The 23,905-nt window shown below is 40.4% G+C and overlaps 1 protein-coding gene across 3 annotated transcripts in view; it reads left to right on the top strand.

Moving 5' to 3' along the window:
- gria2b (glutamate receptor, ionotropic, AMPA 2b) overlaps nt 1-23,905 on the top strand; it is a 152,211-nt gene that overhangs the window by 47,442 nt on the left and 80,864 nt on the right. For all 3 annotated transcript variants that reach the window (XM_043674000.2, XM_043673998.2, XM_043673997.2), the window contains exons 4-5: nt 2,401-2,597; nt 12,489-12,542. In XM_043674000.2, coding sequence (XP_043529935.1) covers nt 2,401-2,597; nt 12,489-12,542 — 251 coding nt within the window. The remainder of the gene's footprint in view (nt 1-2,400; nt 2,598-12,488; nt 12,543-23,905) is intronic.

Here is a 23,905-nt window from a genome sequence, read left to right on the forward strand (position 1 = left end):
GCATCGGAGGCTGAGGGGTGACCTTATAGAGGTTTACAAAATTATGAGGGGCATGGATAGGATAAATAGGCAAAGTCTTTTCCCTGGGGTTGGGGAGTCCAGAACTAGAGGGCATAGGTTTACGGTGAGAGGGGAAAGATATAAAAGAGACCTAAGGGGCAACTTTTTACGCAGAGGGTGGTACATGTATGGAATGAGCTGCCAGAGGATGTGGTGGAGGCTGGTACAATTGCAACATTTAAGAGGCATTTGGATGGGTATATGAATAGGAAGAGTTTGGAGGGATATGGGCTGGGTGCTAGCAGGTGGGACTAGGTTGGGTTGGGATATCTGGTCGGCATGGACAAGTTGGACCAAAGGGTCTGTTTCCATGCTGTACATCTCTATGACTCTATGACTCTTAAGATGAGATGCATACTCTGAAATTTCATTTAGTTTTTTTTAGATTTTCTTCCAATAAAAATGAAAGTCAAAACATCCCTGAAGAGAAAGGAATTTAATTAATTCGGAATAAAAGATAAACAGGCTTGATGATGATGATGATAATATAGTCCTTATGCTAAATGCATTCACTCTATCACTAATCTTTCAAGAAAGTAAGAGAGGGGGTGAAACAACAAAAGCTTCTACAGTTTGATCCCCTTGAGTTGCATTGGCTGTGCTCACCTGAAACTGGTATCAAACCTTTCAGTGTATAAGTGAAGTTGAGGATGCTACTGTTAAACTTGACAGAACCTGAACAAAGCATGCTACTGAGCATGCCATTTCAATCCTTTTAGATATTCCTATTGGCTTCACAGCTAGGAATACTAGCAGCCTAGTATGGTATCCTATCACCTGTCCACCCTTCTAATCCCTCTCCTTCAGTTACCTCTCCTCCTCTCTCTGCACAGGATCTCGACCTACAGGGAGGGGTAAAGTCTGATCTGATGAATCATAAGAAGTTCTTGAACAGCAGCTGATATATGGGATTTCCAATTTAGAGTGAGCTTTACTGACAGCTATGGATGCACATTCCATATACAAAACATCATAAAACAGATTATCCAGTCATTATCACATCGCTGTTTGTGGGAGCCTCATGTCTGCATATAGGCTGTTATGTCTCCTACATGCATGACATTGATTACACTTAAATAGTGCTTAATTAGTTGTAACGTGCTTTGTGACATCCTGCTTTAAAGGGTGATATTGTGTATATATACTAACTCCCTCTTGATTGACTCATTGATCCTGCATGTACAAAGAATGTGTCCTATCTTTCATTGCAGATAGTTGTTTATATCACTGCTTTAGTTCCAGGTGATGTATATACTAAATTACGTATTCCTGAAGGAAATTATACTTAAATGATTCATGGATTTAGGACAGTATTTTCTGACAGTATCATGAAAAATTACAGTTTTCAATCCTGTTCCAGTGTCTTAAAGTAATCATATTCATCAATTAATAACTGCGGTGAAGAATTTGATTTACTCTCCTGTGACCACAATCCATTTCCTACTTTGTGACTTAATTAGAGCATTAGAAGGGTTTTTTAATGGTTGTTGCAACATGAGGGAGTTTGCTGCTGAATGAGGAATCTGTAAGAGGAACAGAAAATTTAGAATCAGGCAAAGGGAAAAAGGTAAGTTGCTGGGTGTTGTTATGGAGCTTGAGAGCGAACACGAGGGGGGAGACAGAGAAGCCCATTAATGTTCTTCACCACATATGGAAGAATTGGGGCAGGATTGGAGATTTGCTTTCTGTCATTAAACATGAGGCCAGTCCAATGTTTCTTCTGCAGGAAGATGCAGGAAAATGGAGCAGCTTTTTTGCTTTCCACAACAATGGAGGAAAGTGCTGATCAGGAACAGCCACAAATTGGCCAAAGGAAGGAAATCGATGACTAGTAGGAATAGATGGGAGGCTTTATTGTTGCGTTTGAATCACTTTTCCCTCATTATTCTTCTTGATGTTTGAGTCTACTTGAAGTTATAAGGAAGGGAAATCAATTCACACATATTTTCATACATTGATTGGAAAAAGATAACTTGTTTAATTTTCCAAAATTTTTAGAAGAAATCTATCAAATTAATAGATTGGATGCCCAACAGCAGCTATGATCATACTGAATTTGAGCAGATTTGAGGGGTTTCTGGTCTTCTGCTAATCCTACTTATGTTCTAATTTTGATTATGTATTAATGTTTTATATTTATGTAAAAGTAATCACCTTAAAATATCCCCTGAAAGGTTTTGCTAGATTAAACTAATAATCTTAGCATGCCATCATTAAGTACATGCAAATAACAAAAAGTGAACATTAGTTGATTTCTAGTAGAATAGTTCATTTTTTAAACAGTTTTCTTCAGGCTGTAAATGTAATCTGGAGACTGTATTCTGCTGTTCTTTTCTCCAGGATTGTCAGTCTTACAGGCGGTCCTCGATGCTGCTGCTGAAAATAAGTGGCAAGTGACTGCAATCAATGTAGGAAACATAAAAGATGAGAGAAAAGATGAAGCCTACCGCTCACTTTTTCAGGATCTGGAAAATAAAAAGGAGAGACAAGTAATTCTTGACTGTGAGCGTGACAAAGTTAATGATATCATGGAGCAGGTACTACACATATAGCTTGAATAGACAATGATACTGTGCAATTGTTTATACCATTATTAATTAATTTAATTATTAATTCATTAATTAGTGACTAGATGTTCACGGCATGAGATTCCATATTGATATTGATCTCATAAAATGTAACCTTATAACCACAGTGTGGAGTAAATCATGAAGTAAGCAATGTTTATACAAAAGAAAATTTCACATCTTAGTGCCTGACTATGCAAGGTATCACTTCTTAGCCAAACAGATAATCAGTGAATATTCGTCATTGTTGCTTTTGCTCTGGATGAAGTGGCACTCAGTACTTGGGTAATGGGATGTTCAGTTCTGTATTCCTCCCTGAGGGTAATGATCTAGCTTCCACTCAACAAACCTCCAAATAAAACAGGCAAAACTGTTACACAATTTGAAATTGCTGTTAGAAAACACACTGATGTTCCATTTGGAAATTGTTGTAGGACAGCACATTGATGAGCCATTTAACTTCTTATTGCAACTCCTCATGTGATGGATAATTTTTTTTTCAAACAGAGTTCCTGCTTTGAACTGTCTCCTGTAATGAATCTTTAGTTCTAAAATTATAATCTGATCTACCCTTGAGCTTTTTAAGTTGTACTTATTAAGCTAATAGAAAATCATGCACATAATTTAGTATTGTATTAGTTACATCAATATTTTTCATTTATAAAGCTATCATACTAATTCCAAGTATCTACTGGTTCATTTGGGCTGAGGTGTTAAAGCTCCATTTTGATCCAAGGCATATTATCTGAGGTGTAATCTATTAAAGGTTATTGGCAGTTTTAAACCTGTTCAAAATGTGCAGTGTGGAACACAAAGACTAGAAAAGTTAGTTTGGGTAAACGCAATGGGAGGGACTCTTCAGCAGGATATACAATGGGTGACCAAATAGAGCCACTGTCTCTCTCTTGTACATGGCAATATAGAAATCATAATAATCTGTTGAACTGCTATAAAATCCTGCATTTCTCACGATGGCAGCAGTTTGAGTTTGCATGGTAGCAACCTGACTCAGTAGGACTTCTGTCTGAGGTACTATTCCAATTCACAGATTTTGTGTAGTGTCTAACCATTAGAATCATTGAATCCTCACAGTGTAAAAGTAGGCCATTAGATCCATTGAGCTCACACCGACCCTCTAAAGAGCATCCAACCCAGATCCACCCCCCTGCCCTATTCCTGTAAGCCTGTATTTTCCATGGCTGATCCACCTAGCCTGCACATCCCTGGACGCTATTAAGAATTCACTATGGCCTTCCATTAACCTGCACATCTTTGGACTCTGGGAGGAAACTACGGCATTCAGAAGAAACCTATTGGCATCAGGTCACATCAGTAGATTCTACAGGTTTGCTAATTAAGTTGGCTTCCATTTCCATACTGGAAAGAGCAGACTCCAATCTCTGAGAACTTCCCTGTGCTCATTCAGACTTCTCCATACTTCGTGACATTGTATACCAACTTTTTGCCAGGCCTGTCTGTCCACAAAGTACATCATTATGTATGCCCATCATCTTTAATCTAAACCCACTCCATTGATATGCTCGTTTAAGTCCTCTGCAGTCAAACCTATGCATAACCTCTGGTGAGCTGGCTATCCCTGCTTCCTGCCCTATTTGAAGATCACTTGTGGTCGATGTCTGATCACACTTAGGTTTGTATTTGTTCTCTCCTCTGCATAATATGCAGTAGCAATATCTGAGCTGATGGCTCAGAGTGGAGTGGAGCATCTTTGTTACTTCATCATCAGTGTGTTATTGCTTGTCCACCATTGCAAATTGACCACTATGTGGCCACAAGCAGTTCTGGTTATCCAACTAGAGAAAGGCACAAATGTAGGGCTGTGAAGGAAGGAGGGGCCCTGTGTGGGTAAATGAGTGGTATATGCTTTCATAATCAGCAGCTTGTAAATCAGCAGACATTGTGAGCTGAATGGGAAACGGGATGTTACAAACTGAATTAGTAATTATAATAATGGATTGGGAGCAAATACTTTCAGTAAATCCGTCTCAGAGCAATGGGATTCAGTCAAGAAGGAATTGTGAAGAATATATAGCCAGTATGTTCCAAAAAAGAGAAAGCATGGGACCATCAAATTCTGCGAACCATGGATATTGAGGGATATGCAGGATTAGATTAAGAGAAAAGGGGAGAATTCTGGCAGATATCAAGAGCTCAAAATAGCAGGAGCTGTAGAGAAGTATTGAATGTAGAACTTAAAAAAGGAGGTAAGGAGAACTAAAAGAGGATAATGGCAGGTAAAATAATGAAGAATCCAAAGTTGTTTTATGGGTACGTTTAGGGTAAAAGGATAATGACAGAAAGAGTAGGGCCTATTATGAACAATAGTAGTACTTCGTGTATGGAGCCAGAGGATGCAAGTAATGTTCCATGTGGATCAGTGTTTACCAGTGAGAGAACAATATGGGGACAGAAATCAGGGAGAAGTACTGCGATATAGTTTAAAAATTAGTGTAGAAACAAGGCTCTGACTGGTCTAATAGGCTTAAAAGTAGACAGATTTTCAGGTTTGGATGAATTATATCCCAGGGGTTGTTGGGTGAGGCAAGGGTGGAAATGGTAGGGGCGTATGCAAAAATTCTCAATTCGTGTCTGATCACAGGAAAGGTGCCAGAGTACTGGGGGCAGCACCGTGGCTCAGTGGTTAGCACTGCTGCCTCACAGCACCAGGGACCCAGGTTCGATTGCAGCCTCGGGCGACTCTCTGTGTGGAGTTTGCACATTCTCCCCGTCTCTGTGTGGGTTTGCTCTGGTTTCCTCCCACAGGCACAAAGATGTACAGGCCAGGTGAATTGGCCATGTTAAATTGCCCATAGTGTTATGTGCATTAGTCAGAGGGAGGTGGGTTTGGGTGGGTTGTTCTTTGGAGGGTCGGTGTGGACTTGTTGGGCCGAAGGGCCTGTTTCCACACTGTAGGAATGTAATCCAATCTGTAATCCAATCACTAGTCACTAATGACACCGAGCACTCCGTCCTCCATGAAGACAAATACATATGACTATGTCTGTGATTCAATCCATTCCCCTGCCTGGCATTAGACTGTGTTGCCTCACATTGTGAACCACCTTACCCTCCATGAGAAAAGGAGTGTCAGTGAAAGTGGTAAAATATGTTTGCAGTTTGTGGTTGTCATGGATGAATAGCTAGCAATGTACACAATTTATAAGATCTGGTATTGGATTTGAAGAAATGCTAATTGTGAGGTGTGTGAAATATGAATGTGAATTTGGAATAGTGATAAACAGAGATTGCTGTATCACTGACCTCACAACAATGTGTGAAGCTAGTGATGTAACTGCTAGAATGTAACAGTTCCTCAACACTGATCACTTATTTGAGCTCATTGAACATTTCGAGACAGTTCATCCAGGTCCTTGGTGTTCAACTTAATTTGGGGATACTTGTGCACAAAACACAGAAATTTAGAATACAGGAGCAGCAGATAATCAGGAAGGCTAATGGAATGTTGGCCTTTATTTCAAGAGGGTTGTGGTATAAGTGTATGGGGATCTTATTGCTGTTGTACAAGGTACTAGTGAGATCACATCTGGAGTACTGTGAGCAGTTTGGACTCCTTATTTAAGAAAAGATAATGTCATTTGATGTAGTTCAGAGAAAATACATTAGGATGATCCCTAGTATGGAGAGATTGTCCAATGTTGAGCAATGTTGACCAGTTTGGTACTGTACTCACTGGAGTTTGCATAAGATTCTTAAGGGGCCTAAGAGGGTAAACGCTGAGAGGATGTTGTCCCTCATGAAGGCTCGGATGGGGGGGTGGGGGTGGAAGTGGTGGTGATGTAGTGCTAGGATCAGAGGGCACAATTTCAGAATATAAGAGTACCAATGTAAGACTGAGGAAATATTTCTTCACACAGAGGGTTGAGAGTCTTTGGAACATTGTGTTAAAGAAAGCTGTAGGGCAGGAGTCTTTGTGAACATTTATGGCTGAGATGATTAATTCTTGATCAGAAGGGGAATCAAGAGTTATGGAGAAAAGGCAGAAAAGTGGAAATGATCCTATTGAATGGTGGAGCAGGCTCAAGAGGCCAAATGGCCTATTACTGTTCCTTTTTCTTATGGTTTCTTATGACTATTGGCATGGGGAGGTGATAGCCTTGAGGCACCATTACTGGACTATTAATCCAGACACTCAACTACAGTTCTAGGGTCACAGATTTGAACCTGACACAAAAGATGGTGGAATTTGAATTCAATGAAAATATTTGGAATTAAGAATCTACTGATGATGATGAATAGATTGATGATTGTTGGAAAAAATCCATTTGGTTTACTACTGTCTTTTACGGTAGGAAATCTGTCACCCTCACCTCGTCTGGCCTACATGTGACTTCAGATCCACAGTAATGTGGTTGACTCTTAATTGCCCTCTGAATTGGCCTAGCGTAGTCATACTCACAGAATCATAGATTACAGGTAATGTGCTAGACACCACTATAATCATCCATGGATATGTCCTATGCCACTGGCAGTACACACTGGCAGAATTGGCACCATAGTGGTATACAACTGGCATGGAAGTTCCCTTGGAGTCCTCAACAATGACTCCAGACCTCATGAAGTTTCATGGCTTCAGATTAAATGTGGACAAGGAAGCATCCTGCTGATTACCACGTACCGTAATACCTTGGCTGATGAATCCATACTCCTCCATTTTGAACAACACCTGGAGGAAGCATTTGAGAACAGCAAGGGACCATAATGTACTCTGGGTGGAGGATTTCAATGTCCTCCATCAAGAATGGCTCAGCAGCAGTACTACTGATTGAGCTGATTGGGCCCTAGACTGGGTGTACCAGCTGCAGAAGCTTTTGTCCATGATTGTATCAGTAAGACTGACTACCATACAGTCCTTGTGGAGACAAAGTCTCACATTCACTTTGAGAATAACTGCTATTTATTGCCTGGCACTATCACCATGCTAACTTGGAAGACTTTGGACAGATCTAGCAACTTAATGAGCATGCATGAGCTATGGACCATCGAATGCAGCAGCATCGTACTGCAGTACAATCTGCAACCTCATGGCTCAGCATATCCCCCATTCAAACATTACTATCAAGCCAGGGAATCAACTCTGGTTCAATGAACAGTGCAGGAGAGCATGCCAGGAGGTGCACCAGGCATAACTAAAAATGAGGTTTCAATCTGGTGAAGCTATCAAATGGGATGACTTGCATGGCAAACAGCATAAACAGCAAGTGCTAAATGGAGCTAAGGAATCCCACAAACAACAGATTAATTCTAAACTCGCAGTCCTGCCGCATCCAGTTGTGAATAGCGATAGACAATTAAACATCTCACTGGAGAAGGCTCCTTTTCATCAATGATGGAAGACCCCAGCACATCAGTCCAAAGGATAAGGCTGAAGAATTTGTAGCAACCTTCAAGAAACAGTTGGAGCCACTGGATACTGCAAGGGCTACAGGCCCTGACCACATTCTGGCAATAGTACTAAAGACTTGTGCTCCAGAATTTTCTGCTCCCCTAGCCAAGCTCTTCTAGAACAGTTACAACACTGGCATCTACCCAACAATGCAGAAAATTGCCCAGGTATACGTAAAATGCAGGACAAATCCAACCCAGTTAATTACTGCCCTATCAGTTTACTCTAAAGTGATGGAATATGTCATCAATGGTGCTATCAAGCAGCTCCTGCTCAGCAATAACATGCTCAGTGACACCCAGTTTGGGTTCAGCCACTCAGCTCATGACCTCATTCTAGTCTTGGTTCAAACATGGACAAAAGAGCTGCATTTCAGGGGTTAGCTAAGAGTGACAGCCCCTGCCATCAAGGCCGCATGTGAGCAAATATGGCATCAAAGAGCTCAAGTAAAACTGGGTATCAGGGGACAAATACTCGGCTGGCTGGAGTCATACAGGCACATAGCAAGATGATTGTGTTGTTGGTGGTCAGTAGTCTCACCTCCAAATATCTCTGCAGGAGTCCCTCAGGCCAAACCACATTCGGCTGCTTCATCAATGACCTTCCTTCCATTAAAAGGACAGAAGTGGGGATTTGTGTGGATGACTGTACAATGTTCAGCACCATTCACATCTCCTCAGACAATGAAGCAGTCCATGTTCAAATGCAACAAGACAATATCCAGGCTTGGGCTAACAAGTGGCAAGTAACATTCATGCGACATAAATGCCAGGCTCTGACCATGTCCAATAAGGGACAAACTAACCACCACCCCTTGACATTCAATGGTGTTATCATCACTAAATCCCCACACTATCAACACCCTAGGGGCTGCCATTGACCAGAAACTCAACTGGACTCACCACATAAATGCAATGGGTACAAGACCACATCAGAGGCTGGGAATATCTCAACGGGTAGCTCACTTCCTGTCTCCCAAAAGCCTGTCCACTAATTACAAAGCATATGTCAGGAATATGATGGAATACTTCCCACTTGCCTGGATTGGTGCAGTTCCAACAACACTCAAGAAGCTTGACACCATCCAGGACAAAGCAGCCCACTTGTTTGGCACTAGATCTGCAAGCATCCACTCCCTTCACCACCGACACTCAGTAGCAGCAGTGTGTACCTACCAGATGCACTGCAAAAATTCACCCTAGATCCTCCAACAGCACCTTGCAAATATATAACCATTTCCACCTAGAAGGACAGGGAAGCAGACATATGGGAACATCACCACCTTCAATTTCTCCTCCAAGCAACTCAGTATCCTGACTTGGAAATACAATACTGTTCCTTCACTATTGCTAGGTCAAAATTCTGGAATTCCCTCCCTAATGATATCGTGGGTCAACCCACAGTAGGTGGACTGCAGCACTTCAAGAAGGCAGCTCACCACTACCTTCTCAAGGGCAACTAGGGATGGGCAATAAATGCTGGCCAGCCAGCAGCATTCATATCCCACATGAATAAAAATATTCAATGCCATGGTTTGATCCAACTGTCGTTCAAAATTTGTTTGGAGGGCTTCCTGAGTTGAAATCCTTGGGACCCAATTTCTCTTATGTTGTTTCATTATTCAGTCACTTTGCATATTGAAGTGGTTTGCTTGTGCAACCTGCTGTAGCTACAGTGCAACTTTTCTTTCAGGGGTATTGGCTGGGGTTAAGTAGAGTAGGCCAACTTTAAACATGCTACCCTCTCATAATGTTGGGCTTCCAGTAAAGACATGTAGCCATTCAACAGCACAATGCAATCTTGACAATGAGCAGGCAGCAGAAAATTAGTATTTTCAGGGCCTGTCTAATTAAATGAGTCCATACATCAATGATTTGAAGGAGCAGGTGTTGGATGGGGGTTGATAAAGTTAGAAATCATACAACACCAGGTTATAGTCCGACAGGTTTATTTGGAAGCACTAGCTTTTGAAGCACTGCTTCTTAATCAGGTAGCTGTGTAGCAGGACCATAGAACACAGAATTTATAGCAAACGTTTACAGTGTCATGCGGCTGAACCGACATACTCACACACTCATGTAGACCCTCTCTTATATACAAGCTCTCTCTGATACGCACACATACACCTCCCCACACTGATACCCACGCGCACACCTTCTCACAGGCTTATGCCCCATCACAATCACACACACACATACTTTACTAAGCTTACACACACTCTCTTACATGCATACATTCACATACACACACTCACTCGGTCTATCCTGCACGCAAACACATAAGTGTATGGGGTGAATCAGTATTTGCAGAATTATAATTTATTTTGCTCAAAAATGAATAACCTTCAGTCAATCCATGTAAGATTCTGTAAATTCCACTTTAGAAATAGAACCAGTCTGACTCCAGATTGGGACACAGACTTTAACCTTACACCGTTAATGCATTGTCTGAGCTGAGATGACACACTTTGCTAGAAAACCTGAACTTATCTTGAGAATGTGGCGTGAAAGGAGTTCTGGGATTTACATATTAACAAACCAAAACTAGCAAAGCCATTTTAAAAGATGAAAGACTTAATTTAAGTATGTTTAATATATTTCAGCTGTATGACATTGTAACCTTCTACTATAAATTCTGTGTCTTATGGTCCTGCTCCACAGCTACCTGATGAAGGAGCAGTGCTTCGAAAGCTTGTGCTTCCAAATAAATCTGTTACTTTTAACTTTGTCCATATATCAAGTCACTGTACACAACGTTGCTGTTAGATGTTGCTCCACTCTTTGTGACTCTCTGAGATCTTTGCTATTTAAATGACCATTTATCTCCTGACTTTCATCAAAATTCTTGTGGTACACTTCAAATTTAAGGCAACCAAGCAGGATTAATAAAAATGGGAGGCAATTTGTATTCATCTATGGCTGCCAGGTGAGAAGAAATGACTTTTGGCAGATGGAAAAATCAATTTGAACCTTAGTCATTGCGAAGGTGAGAATTTTGGTGTCCAGAAAATATGTGCATTTTTTCAAAGAGTCAGGAGAGGTATCAATTTATCTGTAGTTTGTTTACACATTAGTTTAGGGTGTAGGTTTACTCACTGAGTTGTAGGTTTGATATCCAGACATTTCGTTACCTGGCTAGGTAACATCATCAGTGGCGACCTCCAAGTGAAGCGAAGCTGTTGTCTCCTGCTTTCTATTTATAAGTTTGTCCTGGATGGGGTTCCTGGGGTTTGTGATGATGTCATTTCCTGTTCGTTTTCTGAGGGGTTGATAGATGGCATCTAGATCTATGTGTTTGTTTATGGCGTTGTGGTTGGAGTGCCAGGCCTCTAGGAATTCCTAGGAATGATGTTACCTAACCAGGTAATTAAACATCTGGTTTTTATGTTGGAAAGGGTAATGTTAATGCTGAATGTGTGAGGTTATGCATTTTTGAAGTGATAACAAGGTAAGGGAGTACACATTGAATGGTAGGACTCTTGGAAGTCCAGATGATCTGAACTGTTGTGCATGTTGATACATCCTTAAAGGCAGCAGGACAGGTTGATGGGGTGGTTAACAAGATATGTCGAATACTTGCCTTTATTAGCCAAGCCATTGAGTACAAGAGCAAAGAGGTTAAGATAGAGTTGTATAATGTTAATTAGGCCACAGCTGGAATACTGTGTGCAGTGCTAATTCCTACACTATAGGGATGATACAATTACACTAAAGAGAATGCAGAAGAGATTCACCAGGATGTTGCCTGGAGCAACTTAGTTTTGAAGATATAGATAATCTGCTGTTTGTTTTCCTGAAAACAGAGAATGTTGAAGGGGGATCTGATTGGGGTGCATAGACAGGTTAGATCAGAAGAAAATTGCTCCCTTAATAAAGGGGTCAATAACCAGGGGACACAGTTTTAAGAGTTAATAAAGCATAGTGCTGGAAAAGCACAGCAGGTCAGGCAGCATCCAAGGAGCAGGAGAATCGATGTTGCAGGACTGGAAAAGCGTTATGCCTGAAACATCGACTCTCCTGCTCCTCGGATGCTGCCTGACCTGCTGTGTTTTTTCCAGTACTATGCTTTATCAACGCTGATTCTCCAGCATTGGCAGTCCTGGCTTTCCTCTCAGTACAGTTTTTAGGTAAGGGGTAAGAGGTTCAGAGGGGATTTGAGGAAAGCAATTTTCATCCAGAGGCTTATGGGTATCTGAAAATCATTGCCATCAATATATTTAAGAACTATTGAATGAGCACTTGAAATGTCATTTCGTACAATGCTATGGGCCAAATGTTGGAAAGTGGGATTAAAATAGATAGATGACATGTGGATTGAAGAGCCTTCTTCCATGCTGTAAAAACTCTGATTCTGTTGGGTATAAATGAAGTTTCATATATATTTCTGATAATCTGCTCTTCAAGAGACAAGCTAATTTCTCAATTTCTTCATTACAGGTCATAACTATTGGGAAACATGTTAAAGGATATCATTACATCTTTGCTAACCTGGTAGGTAGTCTGTACATTATTGTGGAAACATATCATATGAATTAACATAAAGATAAGAAACTTCAAATTACCAACATATGGTTCATGTATAATACAATTGACGCCAGCAGTACTGACTATGACAGATATATTTGGACTGAATAAAGAACTCTGGTTTGTAAATTTAATGACTTCCTCTTACCAGCAAAAGAAATATGAAATCTATTAGTTCAGAATGAATGTCAAATGTCACAGTAGGGACAAAATTATTAATTATAATGCTCAAGAAATTTGAAAAATAAATTTATTTCTATTCAGATCAAGTTGCTCACCAGAATAACTGTATGGCGATGCTGGAAGTGGTTTAGCTCAGAGTGCACTGATATTGTGATGCTCTTGTACATTTTTTTCAATGAGAGTTATCAACAAGACCTCTCTGGATGCCACAGAAATACAGAATGGAAGTAATTCTGATTTTGTAGTGAACTAGTAATTCTCAGCTAGACATGAAAGGCTTTGTAAGCAGCATTAACTTGACAAGTCATTCTTGATTTGGTTTATTCAAAGTGAAACACAAATATTCAATACTGCAGATTTAGGTTTCACAACAAAACAGAAGTTTGATATGGCAAAGAAATGTAAATAAAATAAATAAACAAAACCAATTGCTGCAACACAAATTTAAAGATTTTGAAACACAAGATAAAATACAATCCCAATTAATTCCAGCGCACCCCTTTCCAGAATTTATTTCTTTGACCCCAGTAAGGTTTAATTCGATTGTACCTTCAATTCCTTGTCCTGAGAACCTGATTTCCCTTCCTGGGCCCTTCACACAATTGATCTTAGATCTTCTCACCTTAAAATAACACTTTTGTGGTTTTCCCCAGCACTTCTGGTCTCGAGTTTGGGGTAGCCTACTTCTTAACAATCCTAAATTATCTCCCTTTCTCAACAGCAACGGTTTATACATCCAACTTCAGCTAAGACTTCGAAAATGACCAACCTAAAACCAAAACCCTTTTTTAAAACCTATAGTGTTTCCCCTACGTGCAAAGAAAATTTCAGAATCTATTTGACAGCCTAATGTGCTACATTGATTACTTTGCTTATTTGTAAACTCTCCCACATAAACAAACTCCATTACAGGGGAACCTTGATTATCCTAATATGATGGGCGGGCACAATTTCGTTTGGATAATCGATTATTCGGTTAATCGATTAAATGCCTTTCTCTGGGGCTCGGAGTTTTTTAAGTCTGCTCCCCATTCAGGAGACTGTAGCAGCACAAAGCGCTTGAGGTCCTGCCCCCAATGCTGTGCTACACCTCTCCCTGCCCCCAAGCCCATCTAACATTGCCCCTCGCCCCCAACACTGCCCCAAACTTGTCTAACACTGCCCCCGAACCCCACCCCCAAACCTGTCTAAACTGCCCCCACCCTCAACACCTCCCCCGCCCACCTCCTAACCCCATACACACCCACCCCCTCTCTGGGGGCAGCTGGACTGGACACTAACAGAAAGGCTGCTGCAGCTGCCTTTGTGGGGTAAGTCTCCACATAGCACACACAGACACACATACACACGCACACAACGTTTTACTGCAACTTTTTGACAGGTTCCACCTCTGCCCTGTACAGGACAATGTTGGAAAGATTATGTGGGGAAGGGGGGTTTAGGGTACACCCTGTGTAGAACTCCAGCGAAAGTGTAGGGGGAGAGAGAGGGCGGGCAGTCAGTCATTTGGAGTCGGTGCCTGTTTAATCACTGTAAACAAAAGACGTGATCACTGTTGGAAACACCTCTTTGATGTAATGTTTGCATTGGAACGTCGAGATCTCCTTCGGATAATCCGATTTTCGAATAATTGGTATTCCGATAAATGGGGCGTCATGGTGGCACAGTGGTTAGCACTGCTGCCTCACAGCGCCAGAGATCCGGGTTCAATTCCTGCTTCGGGTAACTGTCTCTGTGGAGTTTGCACATTCTCCCCGTGTCTGCGTGGGTTTCCTCCGGTTTCCTCCCACAATCCAAAAATGTGCAGGTTAGGTGAATTGGCCATGATAAATTGCCTGTAGTGTTAGGTGAAGGGGTAAATGTCGTGGAATGGGTCTGGGTGGGTTGCTCTTCGGAGGGTCGGTGTGGACTTGTTGGGCCGAAGGGCCTGTTTCCAAACTGTAAATAATGTAATGTAATCTACTCTAAAGAGGTTCCTCTCTACTCCAGGCAGTCCCTTTCTCATTCTGTAATTTAAAATAAATCAACATAACAACAGAAATACTTATAAGTTTAAAACTTGAAGTCCTTCAAACAAACACAAATCCTAGGTGCAATTTTTCAATATTCAAAAATCCTAAACAACTGACATGAACATACACATAAATCACACACCTTAATTCCCAACATATTTATTTAAACAAGGGAACTCATTTGTTATTGGGATTGATATACTTCAAATGTTATCATTCTGAATTAGAGTTTGAATATAAAAGCTAACATATTACAAAAAAGTTGCTGGGCTTTTCTCTTCAAATTTTCTTTTTCATCCTGGGTCTTAGTTCAGCTCCATCAGAGTTACAGTGTGATACTTTGAAGTCCAACGGTTTATTGAGAGCTGTGTTGCTATTGTAACCTTTCTGTTGTGTGCTTCCAAACTTTAATATGGAAATGGCCTTGTCCCTGGATAAGCAATGAGGTTGGCAATGGGCTAACATGCTATGGGACACATTACTGAAGCAGACATTTGGAAAGTTCAGTTTATCATTTAGTTTTTTTCTAGCTGATGACTTCATTGACTATGTTTAAAACAAAATAAAAATGTTTATGGTGAGGTTATTGTAGAATATTTAAGATTTCAAGTTTAGTTATGGACAGCGCTGAAGGAATCATACCTCATAGCATATCTATGTACTGATGCTGGTTCAAGGAATAGCGAATCAGATTAGCTTAGATTAGATTTCCTACAGTGTGGAAACAGGCCCTTCGGCCCAACAAGTCCACACCGACACTCCGAGCAGCAACTCACCCAGTCCCATTCCCCTCTGTCTAATGTACCTAACACTATGGGCAATTTAGCATGGCCAACTCACCTGACTTGCACATCTTTGGACTGTGGGAGGAAACCGGAGAACCCAGAGGAAACCCACGCAGACACAGGGAGAATGTGCAAACTCCACACAGGCAGTCACCCGAGACTGGAATCGAACCTGGGACCTTGGTGCTGTGAGACAGCAGTGCTAACATCAATTTGAAAGAATTAATTCTTCAGCATAAAGGGCTGATTAGGTTCTGGGCACCACTTTGCTATACTTTTTGGACAAGGTTCTGAAATAGATAGCACCCAGTTTTACCAGAATACTGTATTGAGAGAAGAGGCTGGGAAACTTCAAGCTGATAGAAAAGGGTAAATCTTCCATCACTTCCCATATGTTGTAGTGGTACTCATTATCCTTTATTAAGCCTCCATAGAACAATTGCCAGCTGAGACTTTGTGAAAGTCCTGTTGAGAATGCTTGAAAGACTCCGAACATTCATCAAATAATGGTAATTAATCCTACAAGAATCAAAAATTGAAAATTGACTTTCTACCTATACTGGGAGCTGAAGATAGAGATAACAGACCTAGTCATTGTACTATTCATCATTAATTTTGTTCTTAAAACTGCATGTACGGAATTGTTCTGATCTTATTGCGTAGCACGGTATTAGCGTTCGTACTGCTGCAACCCTTTTCACATAACTGATAGCCCACATTTTCTTGCACATATCGCTCTCTATACCCTTGTGGGTATTACAAACTCTTAAAGTAGATACAAATCTCTTGAAGGGTGGAGAAAGTCTTCAGAATTATCAATCTGCAAAGTGATTTAAGTCCGAGCCCTTTAAAGATTAATAGAAAGGCTGCCTGCGTCAGTGAGACCTCTTAAAAAACAGAAGCTATGAAGTTGCTTGAATTCCCAACCCTATAAATCTTTTTGTGGATGCTGCAAAGCTTAATGGGAACATAATTGTGAGGAGGATGCAAAAAGGCTTTTCAGGGATTTAGACAGACTGAGTGAGTGGGCAAGTGCATGCCAGATGGAAGATAATCTGGATAGGTGTGAAATTGGTAGGAGGAAGAGAAATGCAGAGTATTTCTTGAAGAATAAGGGACTGGAAAGTGATGATGTCCATGTTCTGAAATGACATGTTAGCTTTTAACACAAGAAGATTTGAGTACAGGAGCAAAGAAGTCTTGCTCCAGTTGTGGAGAACACAGGTGAGATCTGCACTTAGAGTATTGTGTGCAATTTTGTTCCCTTGTATGAAGGAGTGCAATGGAGGGCAATCAGAATGATTCTCCAGTCGAGAGTGTAGTGCTGGAAAAGCACAGCAGGTCAGGCAGCATCTGAAAAGCAGGAGAATTGATGTTTTGGGCAAGAGCCCTTCATCAGGAATGATTCTGTAGCTGATGGGACTGTCCTGAGGAAAGATTGAGAACACTAGGTGTTTAGAATTTTGGAGTTTAGAAGAGTGAGCATTGATCTCATCGAAACATACAAAATGCTTAAAGGGCTAGACAGGGCCGATGCAAAAAAGATGTTTCTCCTCGATGTGGAGACAATCTCAGAATAAAAGACAAGCTATTTAAGATTGAGATGTGACATAACATCTTCATTCGGAGGGCAGTGAATCTGGATTTTTATGCCTCAGTTGATGGCATAAGCTTCATCAGAAAGTTCAAAACAGAGATGAGTAGATTTCTAGTTACTATTGACATCAAATAATGTGCAGATAACATGGGAATATGGCATTGAGGTCAGATATCATTCATGATTTATGGGCGGCACGGTGGCACTGCTGCCTCACAATGCCAGAGACCTGGGTTCAATTCCCGCCTCAGGCGACTGTGTGGAGTTTGCACATTTAAAGAGAATGCAACTTTAAAAAAAGGGTTTTGTGATTTACACATGAAAGAAGTGAAACTATCACTGTATTCTAACAGATGAAAGGCTTAACAGACAATCAATTTTTCAATGTATAATTTCAGTTACATTACACTGTAAATTTTTGCTATAAATTCTGTGTTACGATCGAGCCCTCCACTATCACCTGATGAAGGAGCATCGCTCCAAAAGCTAGTGTGCTTCCAATTAAACCTGTTGGACTGTAACCTGGTGTTGTGTGATTTTTAACTTTTTACAAATTGATGATAGATATAGAATATAACAGAAAAAAAGCTGTGAGTAGTTCACAATCTTGGATTAAAGAAGACAATGGGCCACATATTAGTGTGGACAATAGGGATCTCACCCATGGGCAGATGAGCCAGGGAGAGCTCTACACTGTCATTTCTCAGGAGGAGCTCCTGAATTCAGAGCCCGTTAGTTACTGAAGGAGATATTGCCCTGCCTTCCCTATAGTCAAGATCACACTGGTGGAAGTCCTGCCCCGTGGAAGCTTTTGGCTGGGCAGATGTCAGGAACTGTGCATTCCCAGGCAAAACCAGCAGGAGTGTTAGGAACTGTGCATACCAGGTAACACCAGCAGGAGTGTCAGGAACTGTGCATACCAGGTAACACCAGCCGGAGTGCACTCACCAGAAACCCAGAGTGATGAAGAGATGCTGAGAGGGGAGTCATGGATATGGGTTGTGGGAAAAATGGCAGTGACAGTAAGGACAAGGGTGTGCTCCTTCCCCTCCCCAATTCCTAATGACAGATCCCTTCCAGGTTTTGACTGCTTTTGATTGAGGGATTCCTCACTGTGGAGCCCACGATCATGACTCCCCCACTTCCTGCTGTTGAATAGCAGGATGAGGCCTTTCAGTGGAAACTAATTGTCATCTTAAAGGCCTTGATTGGCAGTAAGGTGGAAATGCATCCAGGAGCCTTTCCACTGGGGACTTCAGAGCAGAGGCAGCAAGGTCCCCATGGACCAGCTCTGCCCAATTGAAGGACCCCGCTCCCCCCCGCCCCCAACCTGAACACAGTCAAATGCTGCTTTGATGTCAGCACAGTCACTCTTACCTCATCTCTTTTGTCCATGATTGGACTGGGCTGTAATGTGGTGCAGAATGAAGTGGTTTCAGTGGAACCTGCATCTGGAGCAGGTTATTCCTGAGTAAATGTTGTGAAGCTGTGAAGGTAACATTTTCCATCACGTTGCTATGGTTGAGAGAGAGCACAAATAATTATCCCTAATTGGGGCCATAATGACTTAAAAAGTCAGGCATCCAATTGAAATGTCAGTCTCTAATTTGAAATATGCCCACACAGCTCCCTGCTGTTTTCTAGGCCTCCATTGCATTTCCACTCTCACCACCACTCCAGAACCAGTACTATCCTGCCCTTGTTTTTTATTTCATGTTAGTTAACATTTAAATTCCACACATTACCAAGATGGGAGTTGGACTCGTGTTTTGAGAGCATTCACCCAGCCCTCTGAATTATCGGCCCAGTAACATCTCCACTATGTCATCATGACTGTACAGCTGCATAGTCCAACCCACCAGGTGCCTGAGTTTAGATATCTCACAGTGTTGTGACACATGTACATGATTTTACCTTTCACCTCAGCTATCTTAATAAAAGAGAAGTACAGCTGAGCTAAAGATACTGTCTGACAACAAATAATTTAGAAAGTGCAAGTGGTTGAGATATTTAATTGTCAATTAAAATTAAGAAAGAAAACGATAGCATATTGCTTCTTCAAATTGTGGACAAAGTAATTGTGTTTTTTTATTTAAAACAAACACATTCAATACTTTCAAAATCATCTATTATACATAAGTGTATATTTCAAATCCACAAAATGTGGTAGTACATTCAGTATTTTGGCATTAATGTAATTTTGAGACTGTGAAATCAACTCTGCCTGGATCAGAACACTAACTGAATGTTTTTTCCAATCTTGAAATATCTCTGTGATTGTCGGGAGTGACCTTTAGCTTTTTGTTAGTTAACATGAGTTGTTATTTAAAATGTCAGCTAGAAAAAAAATAGTGAGAATAGCTGCTGTTTAAAAAGAAAATAAACATTCAATGTGTGTTTTTCATTTGTAGTGATCCTTCATATTTCAAAGTTCTGTGCTTTGTTACTGAGTCAAAATGGTTTTTTAAAAGAGGATGCCAGTTATTGAACTGATGACTGAAATTTACATACAGTTAATAGTTCTTTCCCTCAGAGATTTGTTGTAGCTATATGTCTTGAAGCACAGGATGTATTCAAGTAGTTATTTTTGTATTCAGTTAAATGTAGTTAAGAGAAGACTCAACAACAGCACTTTGCTGAATAATGAACATTAGTTGAGTAATAATAAAAGATGGAAAAGGAAGGAAAATAAAAGACTGAACTCTGAACATTTATTCAGTAATAAATGAAGATGAAAAAGGAAAGAAAAGAAAACAATGAGCCTCTTGCCTTCCTGCACATTGGGGACCCCTCAATCGAGGCTGATCTGGAGGCTCATGTTTGTACTTTGCATCGTTCATGATCCCGGACCGAGTTGAAGTTCAGCAACTTGGAATGAAACTCTCTCTCTTATACAGTGTAACAAACAGCTAGTACAGAAAAGCAAATACAAAAAACAAGCCATCTTCGGCATGTACAGGAATGCTCACAGACTCATTCAAGGTCATGCGGCTGTCGAATATCATCAACAATGTTCGCCCTTCAGCCCATCCTATATAATCCATCCTGATGACATTCGACAGCGCATGTTACAACTGCAGATACAGATGCAAATCAATGACAGTCATGTGAAAATGTATAATATGAGTATGTAACATAAACTACAATGCAAATAACTAGCATTAATACAAACAATATAACAGTAGGATGTATCATCAAATTAATGATCACAGTGGCCTTTGGGGACTAACCCTTAAACATATCCCACGTCTAATGTCTGGTCAAAGCCGTGATGGAACCAGCAGGTTATGCCATGTGCATGTCTGCACTGATGGGATCAAAATTGAGAGGAGATTACAGAGGATTAACGTTTTCATGCTTACGCTAATGGCAGTAATATCCTTAATTACAATGGCCGCGCAAGTGCGTCACATATACACACAACTTAATCTATTCCAGCTCCTGTCCTGGCGTCAAGGATCCCGTTCCTGATGATGGCCCCCAAAACCAGCAAGAGGGAGAGAGGGAAAAAAGGGAGTGTACAAGACTAGCTGGCTGATAGCTGATTTTACATTTTTTCATTAATGTATTTCCATAACTTGCTCTTAAATGCAGTATATTCCAGATTCAGGTTCCTTAATTTGTGTTATTTTTACTCCTCTAGTTCCCTAACCTCAGATCACTTCACCCAATAACAGCAAAATATCGTCATACATGGACTCAAAGTTTCTCCAGTTCTCTTCATCTGTATCCAACTTGAGGATACGTCTTCAATACTTCCTTGCCAATTGTATGAATGATCATATCATTGAGTGGTATCTATTTCCACAATCAAGTTCCCCCTTTTGAGCTACTTTTGACATGATATCAAACAATGTAGCTCTAACATGCATCAGACTTTACCTTCAACTTGTGTTTCCTGCCTGTTATTTTCCCTACAGTTCCCTTACCATAGACTCCTACACTACTTGGGTCTTAGCTCAGCCTCGTTTCACATACAATAACTGTCCTAACACATTACAATTCCACCTAGGAAAACTCAGGATGGGGTATCTGTATATAATCCTTTCACTCAGTCCATTATTACTCCTTCCAGAATCCATATTCTATCATTTCTGTAACATTTTGACACATACTTCTTATTTTGATTCCAATTCTTCTTAAACCACTTTCACTAGTACTGCTTTCACTGTTTTAAAGTCAGTTTCTCTATGGATTTTGTGTCAGCGTATTATCATTTAAAATATGTATGTATGCTCTTCCAAGCCACACTAATCTTTGTCAAGTTCTTCAGTGAATGTTTTTGTACTGTCTCAAGTCTGTTACCTCAGAGGAGGCAGCGTTCACTTTTGCACACTTACATCAGTGTCCCAAGACCAAGTCACGCATTCCTGATTCGCACATGATCTTATCAAATGACCTATGAGGTTTTACTTATCTCGTCAAGATGGCCCCGATGCCTTGGGTAGTGGCTTGATCACAATTCAATCTTTCTTAAAAAGGAAGACAAGGACACGAACATCACCAAGGGAAAGCTATTATTGTGGTGCTCTCATCTAAACCTCCTGCTCACTAAAATGCATTTTAATCTCAATTGCCATTTCAACCCATTATTCTAATTTTCTTTGTCTTCTGCCATCAACCTCCACCCCTATTACTTTATCTCATCCAATTTTGCAGCTTTACTATTACCAACCATATCTAATTCCAGAGGTCTGTAGAGATTTGTAGTCCATGGACCATAATCTTATAATATTTTAAAACAGAAGTCAAACATTTCTGTTTGATTCAGGCACAGTGTACTCTTTTTTGAAGATGACCCACATTTTTATTTTGTTATTTGATAACTCATTCTAGATATTTGATATATCTCCATGAACATTTGTCCAAATTCAATATTGCATTTATTCGCTCAAAGTCACTAACTATTTTTATGCATTGGAACCACTGAGACTGTGTGCATGCACTTTATCATTTCCCAGAGTCCCTTCAAATTTTCAGGTAACTATTCCATTTAAATGTTTTAGAATACCAGGGCATGTGAGTCTTAACATAGTTTTAGTCATGATTTGCTTAAGTATATCCAGGCTTAGTGGTTTCAAGCTTCCTGATGCTTACTACAATTAATATTTCCACAGTACTTCCGCAATACTGAAATGTGTCATTAATGAATAACTTGATGGATTGAGGGTGCTTCATCCATCATTGTGTTGCAATGTTTAAATTCTTCAAAGGGGTTCAGGCTTCAATGTCTCCAATTTCTAAAAAAAACAATCTCCATCCATTCCAGTCAAGCAGAATGGATTAATTAGTATTAATCTACAATGGATTCCAAAAAGAGGGTGGGTTGTAAATTTCTGCACGTAATTATGTCATCCATCTCTCCTCTTCCTTCAAGGAAGGAAAAGCCCGCCCCTTTGTTAAATTTGCCTTTCCTAAACTCCTTGCACACAGGGCGTTGCATTTTAAACAGTCCAACGTCCCTATCACTTGGATATTAACAATGAGTCAATCTTGTCATCCAGAATGAAAGATTCACTCGTGTTAAAACAGTATTTGGAAATTCACTCTGGCCAGAAAATGAAATTCCAAACATGGTAATTTCTGGAGTTACAAGAAGCCCAAGTCCAAACGTGGAGCCAATGCCAATTTTTTTACCAAGCTTTACAAAACAAATTTGTGAAAAAAACATTTCGCAGAGTTTGGCTTTACACAACCACTGATTGTGTCTTAAAGGGACATTGCAATAATCATACTTGTCCTACACTGATACAGGCATGCAACACACTTTCAAATCACCATGCATTCCAAAATACAAACTAACTTCAAAATATCCCCAGATCTTGAGCTCCAGGGAACAAAAACATACAAATGTACAAGACAGCATTTGGAAACCAACAAACAAAAGTGTGTTCAAACTAGACCACAAAACATCAATACTTCTAAAAATTTCAGTGCATTTGCACAGCGTAGAAACCTGACCTCCAGGTCTCTCGTTTTCCAGTTATGACCATCCCCATCCTTTTGGTCGTCCTAATTGTGCTAACATATTAGCTGCAGGCCTGAATCCAGAGTCTGCTGCATTCCACCCTGGAATACGGATGATCTCTAGAGTTTTGTTTGCTTTTCCCTTCTCTGACACATTTTCCCAAATCCCATTGTTGTTGCCAAAAATGTCTTGGGTCACAGGATGTAGCCAAGTGGTTATTTTTGAATTTGGTTAAATGTAGTTAAAGGAAGAATCGACAACAGCAATTTGCTTATATATGAACATAAATTGAGTAATAATAAAAGATGGGAAGGGAAAGAAACATAAAAAACTGAACTCTGAACATTTATTAACTAATAAATGAAGATGAAAAAAGAAAGAAAAGAAAGCAATGAGCCTCACGCCCTCCTGCACATGGGGGACTCCTCAATCGACGGTTGGTTTGTCCATAGCACCATTTGAGATCCTGGTCCGAGATGAAGTCCAGCGACTTAGAACGTTACTCTCTCTCTTCTACAGTGTAACAAATCGCCAGTACAGAAAAGCAAATACAGAATACAAGCCATCTTCGGCATGTACAGGAATGTTCGCAGGACTCATTCAAGGTCATGCAGCTATCATGAATATCATCAACAAGCTTAGCCCTTCAGTCCATATAATTATCTGGATTTGCCTGTTTAGTACAATTCCGAGATGGACTACTTAAGCAGTTGCCTTGAAGTTGCACATTAAGTTAATGGTTAACCATCAATCCAGATTTCAGTTCAGTCTTCAGCAATAACCTG

This window comes from Chiloscyllium plagiosum, unplaced genomic scaffold (assembly GCF_037043375.1).
Source record: "Chiloscyllium plagiosum isolate Xiang-an unplaced genomic scaffold, Cpla_swu_hap1 HiC_scaffold_36, whole genome shotgun sequence".
In the NCBI taxonomy this organism is placed as follows: domain Eukaryota; kingdom Metazoa; phylum Chordata; class Chondrichthyes; order Orectolobiformes; family Hemiscylliidae; genus Chiloscyllium; species Chiloscyllium plagiosum.